At 34.1% G+C, this 10,354-nt stretch overlaps 1 protein-coding gene across 1 annotated transcript; it reads right to left on the reverse strand.

The window, feature by feature from the left end:
* Positions 1 to 1,050: 1,050 nt before the first annotated feature.
* Positions 1,051 to 4,980, reverse strand: LOC122531963 (innexin inx7-like). Its single transcript, XM_043660338.1, has 7 exons — positions 4,496 to 4,980; positions 4,189 to 4,279; positions 3,566 to 3,647; positions 3,218 to 3,395; positions 2,506 to 2,843; positions 2,127 to 2,317; positions 1,051 to 1,870 (listed from the first exon to the last, which is right to left on the reverse strand). The coding sequence occupies exons 1-7, from the start codon at positions 4,581 to 4,583 to the stop codon at positions 1,633 to 1,635; spliced, it is 1,206 nt and encodes a 401-aa protein (XP_043516273.1). The 5' UTR covers positions 4,584 to 4,980; the 3' UTR covers positions 1,051 to 1,632.
* Positions 4,981 to 10,354: the final 5,374 nt, after the last annotated feature.

Consider the following 10,354-nt stretch of genomic DNA (forward strand, 5'->3'; position numbering starts at 1 on the left):
TTTTCAATATTACCATTGAAACATTCGAATTTTAATCTTTTAGAGATAAGTGAAGAGGTAAGGAAGATAATTGACACAAGAAAAAAAAAAAAAAAATGACGTAATAATTCCTACACTTTCAATTTCCATGAAATTCTACTCCATGATGTTTTCTTTGAAATGATTCATTAATCTTCTGTTGTTGGTCATTCTTAAGAAAACTAAGATTTCTGATTTCCAAGAGACAAACTTGAACGAAGTCGTTCTCAGACAGGCAACCAAGATAATACTTCTTGTCAAATAGTAGAAAATTTGTACCTTGACATGAGTAGGAATTCGAATCACATTTCAGTAGTGAAAGTTTAATCGACAACTCCACAACAGACAAAATTACTTGTCTTCGATACACAATGTTACAATAAATGCACATTTCCCGCTACAGAAATTAAAGTAATGCAAGATTAAATATAACTTGCAACTTGGAAAATAAGTTCCAATCGACATTCATGTTTCATGATTCTCCAGAGATATTCCACCAGCATTTCTTAATATTTTACATAATTTATTACACTGTAATAAGTATAGAAGATAAACTGAAACTTATGTATTTCGAAATTCATCGCAGTCATCAGTGTACGCATTTACGTATGTTTTATGTACACATGTACTTACGCGTGACGTTATCAAATGGATATGCTCTAATTCGACAGTAATGCCATGCCACGGAGCCAATCAACCTCTTAAACAATCCTTAATAATCCCGACTATTGTCGAGCAATTGAAGAGGTCAGTTCAATATAACTAGTACATTTACCTGCGTAAAGGAATCGGTGAACATAAGTGCTCTAATTAGCGCTGAACAAGCTGAAAAATGCCCGCGAGTTATCGAGTGGACTTTTACCACACAGATATTCAGTGATTTATAGTTGTGTTGTGATAAATGAAGTAATTCAATTATAATTATCAAATACATATATCAACGTCGTAAGGCCAGGACACAGTGTTGGAAAGTTTTAAATTTTTTATTCGACGATTTTGTACAATATTCGAAATAAAACGAGGATGGAACAATTTTACAATGAAGTGGAACGTGCGCGTATTTTTATTGAGCGTCGAAACAAAATTTAAAAATGTATATTTCATTCAGACAGAAGAAGCAATGACGACGTATGTGTATACGCGACCTGGTATTCTCTGAAATGATGTAATGCGACGACAGAGAAAAAAATAAAATAAAATAGATTTGACAAACCACAGTTGACGATACAACGACTTATTTATAAAATTCCTTATTTAATCTTCGAAATAAATAACAAAACGACAGGCGACATTTACAAATAACAATATTTGTGGAACAACATTAAATTAAGATAAACTGAATTATTTATGAAGAAATTAATTTACTGTTTCTAAGCGTGACTAAGTTGAACTGACCTCTTCAGTTGCTCGACAATAGTCGGGATTATTAAGGACTGTTTAAAAAAGTGCCATTTTTTATTTCATTGAGCAAAACCTAAATATCTACAGCTGGAATATTTGATCTTCATTGAGCAAATTTTATCACTTCGCTTCGCCGCGCTGAATTCTCTTGCCGGTCATTTGAAATAATTCTATTATTCACAGAGAATTATGCAAGCAAACTAAACCCGATACTTAATGGTTCAACGGTTTTTCCTCGTTCGAGAGATTGACAAGAGGCTGGAACTGACGTAGATCCTCAGCAAGTTTCTGCAACAACTCCTTGAACACATAGTTATCCGAGTTCTTTGCTATATAATAAAGAAACACCCAATCACCGTAGTGACATTCATTGGTGACCGTCAACACGTCCCACGGATTATATTTCCCAGGACAAGCCATCGAGAAGACCAACTTGTTGAAGAGTTCACTCCTGGTCGTGTCAGAAAAAAACAGTAAGTACATCAAACGTGAACATTGCAGATAATAAGATAATGATTTTTATAATGTGCGTGTGTTTTTTTTGTTTTTTTATATTATCACATAACCAATATATTATTATAACCGATGTATTAGAACTGTATCAGATCGATTGTACGAGTTCAAAGAATCGAGATTCTGCGAAAGCTTATGGTCGATAAACCACGGAATGGTAGTAGAATAGTAGGCAATAAAAAGATAGTAATAACCTGGCGTGCAAAATCATGGTCAGTATCCTCCAAAGCAATCCTAAACCGGTTATCACCGCTAGAATGATGAACCAATACCAGAGAAATATATAAATCTTCTCGTTAACGACATTCAGCGCCATGATACACAGCGCGTCGTGATTTTGTATGGTTCCCGATGGTCCGTATTTGTGGAAGATGCATTTAGTCACCTGAAATGTTTGTTCGAGAAGCGTTTTTATTTATTTAAGGGGCAGATCCCCGAAGGAGAAGTGACGAGAAAAGAAATTGAAAGGAAAGATAAAATGGTCGATGGTGGTTCTCTCCTCAATTTGTTTAAGCAATTTGCAATAGAATTGCGAACCCAAGATGAGACTTTCATCATGGGGAAACAACGTACTTTGGGGAAAACGACGTCGAGCGCGTCGACTTTCCCATCGAGGCCATCGTGCGCTACCGCTTGGCCAAGACCCAGGAAAGCACCGCCGAGGAACCAATCGGTGAAATAAATTTGCACGAGGACGTTGATGAAGTTGAGAACCTCGCAGAGTCCCAAGTAATACGCCCACGGCCGGTTCAAGTGGATACGGTTCAGGAAAGCGTGTCGCATCTGAAGTATTTTCTCGTTGCGATCATCCTTCGACGGGATAGTTATACCGTTCTCGGTCTTCAAAGGTGTCTCGTGGATGGCCAACGACGCCATGTGTAATCCGGATACCAACGCTTTCAGCCGACCTCCTGGCTCAACAAATTTATCCCTTTTAACTTTTCTCTACGTTGTATTAGTTTCATTTCCTCCATTTTTCACGACGTGAAACCTCTCTATCGTTCGTTTCAATTCCGTGACAATGAATTTTCACGTTCAACCACAATACGTGCACACACATATAATTAGGAAATAATTCACGCGACTGCTATACTGCAGACATCATTGTAAAACGAATTTTGCAACCAAGCGGTCGTAAAGAAAGAACGAAGCTGAAAGAGCCACTGGTAGAAAATTAGTTTCTTTCTAGCTATGTAGAAGGAGGACAGCCAGGGAACTAAAAGAGTGTGTACTACGCGTGCAAAAGTATGCAGGATGAGTTGGTAGGTATTATAGCGGGACTGACCTTCAACATTCCTCCACAGGTAGTGCGGCGCGTAAAAGAGGATCGCCTGAAAAAACAGAACGAAAGGCACCCACTGGTAGTAGGCATGGTGCACCACGAAGTCTCCTGAGGATGCTGGCCCCACACCAGGATGCGGAATTTCGCCTGACTCCACCGCCGACGCGTTCAAGTGTTTCGCCTGTAAAATTTGCGATATTTGTTAGAAAATTCCCATTCAACATTCAACAGATCGTTCCTCGCAATCTCGAAAGGAAAAGAAAATGTATTATTTAATTCGTTGAGAATCAAACGTGTTCATTGGGCTGTGAAAGATTATTTTTTCTAATGATTGTTGTTGTTAATATTTACCACGGTGTACGTAGACGTAAAAAAGCAGTAGGTGTTGATTACTTTCACCACGTCGTCGCTCATTCCATGCCCGGCGATGCACCTTATCCATAAAACGTCGAGTATTATCTATTTTATTAACACTTTTTAATTGACAGATACTCTTATTATCTAATGGGTCATGGATCTTTATTACTTGAAATCTGCGAAGTTTGTGAAACTTGCAAAGTTTCGTTTCATCCAATGAATAACTAGTAAATGTTCGTCTAATTAGTTTAAATTTAAATGATTTTGGACTTTTAACAATTACATTTTTCCTATAATTTTAATGAAAGAAAAATTATTTGTTCATCTTTATTTAACGTTCTTCTTTTAAGAATAAACGAGAAACAACATATACGAATGCTTAACGTTCCTGTCGACTGGCAAAGATAAGCATCTTATTATTTTCAAGTCGAAGATTATCGAAACTAGAGGACAAAACCAATATCTTCACTTTAGTACATACTAGCTGATAACACTTACGACGAAAACACGATAAAAAAAAAGTATTAGTAACTAAACAATAGTAACTAAAAGTAAATTAATATAATGTCAAAGATGGGGGCATAATCCACATTTTATTAATAATATCGCAACAATACCTGATATGTTCTCCAATAAATTGTTTAGAAGTCACCAGCAACGTGCTGATCAAAAGTATCAGAAACGTGACTCTGTAGTGCAGCTTGAAAACTAATGGGATTTAAGAAAAGTATTCGTAACAATTTTAATTCGTTTAAACGAAATAATAATGAAATTAACGAATAGACTGCGAATTATGAGAAATCTAAAGGTACAAGAATACACAGAAATTTAGTCTATTAATCAAACAATAATCTAAAATTAGAAAATGTTTCAATTTCCTTTTCGCGGAGGAAATATCTTTGTATGTGTCACCATTTTTATTACCCATGTTATCAATGGCTATCGTATCCTGCGTAACCTTCAACTTGACATGGTCCTTAAGGACCGAGAACGTGGCTAAAAGAGAGGCCATCTCTTAGTAATCCTTAATCACTTAGGATCACAAGCCTCTCCATTCGTTTTCACAAAAAAATTCTTCGTTGATTCGCCCTCTTGGCTACCTTCAGTTCTACTACATTTACTTTTCTTCGAATATTTTGAACATACAACAGGAAAGAGGAAACATACAACTCAAAAGTCGCGGCGAGAAACTTTCCACAATACTAATGAAATGTTGATCGAATTCAGACTGAACCTTCGATGCTAGTAAATCTTGTTTTTTCTCTTATCAACAGCTACGATTGCGCAGTGGCATTGTGAGCGACAACGCTTCGTGAAACACATAGGCTTGTAACTATAACGCTCAGTAAAGTAAGACTTGGTCGCTTATTCGCTTAGATAAGACGAGATAACATCAAACTCGTACAAGTGATTTAACAAGGGACACAATTACCAGCATGCAATTATTTTATCAAGAATGCGTGTGGTCCCTGATTGATCGATCGATCGACCCAAGTTGATCCTTCAAGAAGTAAATGCTTGATACTTGTTCGTGATTTGAGAACGAAAGTGTGGATTAAGTCACATTTTTTTTTTTTCTGGACGATTAATCATGCCAGTGAAGGATTCACGTTCGTTCAGATAATGCAATTAAATACACGAATGGCGAGTTATTTAGCTAGCGTGTTGAAGTCAGTTTCTTTATGCACAGTTTGAGGAACGTTTGAAATTTCTTGAGTTTTATCTTGTCGCTCTAAACAATGGGCTACATTTCGTACAACTATCTAAAGTTGAAGACCTTTCTGTAACTGTCACTCTAATAAATCCTGAAGATCCTTATCAGAATGAAATATCTATTGGGTTTTTTCCAGACGTATGTAACGATGACTATGTCACTATGAGTTCTGTAAAATTTACATTTGGATCATCTTAAAAAAAGGAACAGTCCAAAAGTTGAATGCTTTTTTTTTTTCTTTATTCTAAAATAGAAACGTTCCTGCAACGTGAATATTAACACGCGCTTTATGACTTTTAAACGACTGACTTAACTATAACAGCACGATCGTATAGCGCTCTCGTTAATCGCCGATCCAGATGATCGCGTAGTTCGCCAGTAAAAGTTACGAAACGAATCATCGTTGATCTATATCAAGCCGATGATTTCACGGCAATCGCTTTGAGTACAATCACGATGAGCAATTGATAATTGTATTTTATCGCGAGTTTTCTTTTCTTCGTTCAGAAATATGACGTTATCATTCTTCACTAGAAAATCTGAATTCAATTGTTCATTAGAATTAAGTTCAATTTAATTAATTTTGGAAAGAATTATTCCACGAAATGTCACTGTATTCGTAAGAAATAATATTCTGCAAATGGCCAATTGGCGCATTGAATCGAGCAGATATAGGAACGATACGTAAGATTTAATATTTCAAGAAAAAAAAAAAAAAAAAGAGTGGAACGAATGAACGAACATTCGAAATTAGGAAGGCGTGCCAGAGAAGATAGGAAAGGTAAATGTAAGAGAAGGGGAAAAAAAAAGAGGGGAAAGACCAAATAAGATAAGAGGAGACGAAAGGGAACAAGTTTAAGGTGGAAGAGAACTAAAGCTGCAAGGAAAGAAGAAACGGTGAACAAGAAAGACAGAAAGCAAAGAGGTAGGGGGGATAGAATGTCGAAGGTAGGACTTTGACCGGCCGTTGCCCCTGATGCAGTCGCCTGAAGTCAGCAATCTGAACGGATCCTCCAAAGGAAATTCTGTCTCCTGACTTCTCCATTCGTACCCACTTCACTTACAACCATTATACATTCAGCTCCACCATTCTTGACCTATTTGTTTACCTGTCTACCTGTCTGTTCATTTGCAATATGTCGCGACACAATCTCTAATTTTACTGCATAACGAATGGTACTGAATATTGCATTGCCATTTGTAAATTTTTATCTTCTTTCTTTCGGACATTTAGAATAGGCAATTACGCGTGAAAAAGGAACCTAACGAAAATAGAATTCATAACGTTAAATTCTTCATATTTTAACACATGTAGATATGATTCGACAATTCTTCTCTCTTCGTTCGTGTTCGAAATTTCAACAAATTTAAACACCGTTACTAAATATGATTTTCATTTTTATGAGAGATATATAGTGTATTACTTTTTTCTGTATGAAAAACGTTCAACATACACAAAGGAATTTAATTTAAAAGAGCAATTATGGAAACAGTTGAAGGATCGATCCAGGATGATTCGCAGACGCACATAATAGCTCGGTTTAACATTAAGGCTTTGAATTACTAATCGGTAAAATGAGAATAATCTTCGTGTCCCCTGTTGCAATAACGCGAACAGAGGGAACCGAAATTGGTTGGACCTCGAGAGTAGAGATTCGTTTCGATGATCGCCAATCTCGAAGCAGTGCACATGCACAACGACACTCCGCCCCGTGGAGACCGCATAGTTCCATCGATAGAAATCATGCAAGGACATGACAGTTTATGAACACGGAACAATACTTTTACGTATGAAATACAATTGATACTAAATTCTTACCAAAATATTTAAACGAATTACTCTATAATTTATATTTAAACGAATTATTCTATAATTTGTATTTAACTTATATTTTTTTAAACGAATTACTCTATAATTTATTTTTAGTAAAATAATAAAAATCGTCGTAATTGAACAATCTGCAAAATGTCAAATTATTTAGATCGCTTTTTTATTATTTATAACTAGCGTTACCTGGATAAAAGATATTAACTTTCTCGATCTAAAAAGTTAATAATAATAAACAGAGAACTATTAAAAGATAAGTCTTACAAACATAGAAATTAATTAAGATTATCGCTATCTTTAATATGCTTCTTTTTTTCTCTGTGAACAATTTTACTTACTTAGCCATAACCTTCAACATAAAATTAACCAAAGCAACATACACGACGAAAGGAGACACAATCTTGAATGAACTCAGGAATCATGGAAATCACTGGTTACTCGCTGACATTTTATTTGTTCAATTTCATAGAACACTCTTACGAAAGTATAGGATTATTTTGGCAGTACATTGTCAATCCTTGAAACATGATGAAAATACGTATATATATATATATATACATATATACGCACGAATATACACACATGTATATGTATAAAGAAAGATAATTCACAAACGAAATGCAGGCTATTTTTCCCTCCAACAAGAAATTTTACAAAAACGCAACTTTCTGTCGCAGGAGCGAGAACACATTTTTCCTTATTATTATAGTAAGTAATAATTATTATTATCATCAACGAGCAAAGAATAGATTAATAATAAGGAAAGAAAAATAACGCATCGATTAACATTACTAATCAATTATCACTCATTCCTCCAGCAAATCTTATCTAGCTGGGATCTTTATAATTCTATATATATATATATTTTTCTTCACATATATAATTGTTTCTCATATCTTATCGCTTCTACAGGCAGAGGATGCACGTACACACAACGTACAAACACGATGACAGGTATATTACGTTCTTCCTCTAAGCAGCATGGACATTCATTAGAATAGAACAATGCATCGATGCTCTATTACTAATCTACGTATGCAATTTCATCACTCATTACACCATATACATATGAAATAGGCACTTTTCTTCCTTCCTCTCGATTATTTTATAATAATAATTTTAGCGTTAATCTCTAGTGCTCTCTAATTAATCCCTAGTCTTATTGTATTTAACACGTTCCATGCGCCACATGTTCAAAAGGCAAAATGGTCCTTCCGTACGTAAATTTAGGGGGCGAACAATACTTATTGTGCGTCGATTTAACATTTCATAAGTAACACTTCATTAGATAAAAATAGAAATTTTAGTAATATACAATATTATATTAATTTTAATAATATATAATATTAATATTGATCACTTGTGCGTTCCAGAGATATTGTTGTACGTTTAATACGTTTAATACTTTATTACTAATTCATTTATGAATGATTGATGAACCACGTAGCAAGGAACGTGTCAATTAGTTATAACTTTCGGAATGCACTTCGCTCTTCGTGGAAGTTTAATTAAATACTCGATATTCAAACTTGAAAGGCACTGGATATAAAATACAGCGTCTTTTGATTCTTCGACTTCCATCGGATTACCGTGTATGATGTTAAGTGTTTTAACGAGAAAGAAAAAAAGAAAAAAAAAAAAGAATAAATTGCAGAATTCGTTTCTTATTCTTAATTTCTCAGGATCAGAAAGTTAAATATGTGTCAATGTGTACGTATGTGCGATTAAAATTATTAAAATTATCAATATAAAAAAATTAACGGAAGAAAACTGAAGAAGTATAAGGAAAAGGAACAAACACCTATGGGAATATATTATGCGAATGAAATTGATCGAAATCGGAAAGAAAACACTGGCATGAAGCAAGGGAGAAGGAAATATATATATATATATATAAAACACATTTATACATATAATATATAATTATATATATATATATTTATACATATAACATATAATTTTATATATATATGTATATATTTATACATATAATATATAATTATATATATATATATATATATATAATAAGTGTAATGAGAAAAAGTTCTAAATTCTACTCACGTGTACAATCCTAAATAGATACAAAATACAAGAATCACGATAATATGGAGTGTTTCGATTTCTTGGCAGTCTTACTTTGAGCATGGATCTCTCAAGAAGAATTATATATTTCTACATTTGAGAATCGATATGCGAAAAACAATTCTCTGAACTCTCGCGCATTTTCCATTTTTTCCCCTCTAAATCCTTACCAGCTAAACATACATTATTTTTATTGTCTTTTATTTCTTCTTAAAATAATCTTCTCCTAGTGTCTTCTTCTTTTTTCCCTTTAGAATTTTTCTCCGGTTTCATATAGAGGACGGTATTGACAATGATTCCGGCAGTAACAATAATTTCGAACGGGAAAGGCAGGATCGGTGGACGAAGCAAAAATAGCATTGATAAACGACGGAAAAAGAGAAAATCTCCATATGTTCATCAATATTGCCTTTCAGACTTTTTTTTTCCATCGCTTTTTTTTTTCTCTCTTTTGGTCCCTCGACGTATATTAACATATACATACATATATATATATATATATATATATATATATAAATGTATATAACATTCTAATTATCGCAATGATGAGTTGAAAGTATTAATGAAGAAAAAGTAAGCGAGAATAGACGTACAAAAGAAATTTTCCGTAGCAGTTTCTAAACTATATTTGCAAGGGTACTGTTTTCCTCTCACTCGATCTCATTCATTCTCTCTCATTCTCTCTCTTTCTCTCGCGCGTGATCTTTCCCTCTTTTCCTCCACTTCTCGTTTATTGCATTCTCTCTCTCTCTCTCTCTCTATATATATATATATAGATATTTATATATATAATATAAATTTATATATTCTCTATTTTATAAGATACTCTACAATGTACAAGATGTACGAGTCCTATGCTATATGAAAGAAATAATAATAATATGGTAAACAGCGAAATTATATTTCTAGGAAGACGACACGTCGTTTGATTGTCAAAAGGAAAGGGGAGGGCGTGGTAAGGGGTCATTTATGACAGATCTGCACAACCTGATTTTTAGTACTTTCTCTCTCTCGTGCATTGTTTCATCCAACAATGAAAGAAAAAAATAATAAAAAAAAAAAAGGAAAGATCGAAGGAAGCATCCGTTCGAAACAAATGGAAAAAAAGCAAATAACACGTTTGTTCTAAAAAAAAAAAAAAAAAAAAAAAAACAAAAAA

This window comes from Frieseomelitta varia, unplaced genomic scaffold, assembly GCF_011392965.1.
Source record: "Frieseomelitta varia isolate USP_RPSP 00005682 unplaced genomic scaffold, Fvar_1.2 scaffold_429, whole genome shotgun sequence".
NCBI classification, from domain to species: Eukaryota; Metazoa; Arthropoda; class Insecta; order Hymenoptera; family Apidae; genus Frieseomelitta; species Frieseomelitta varia.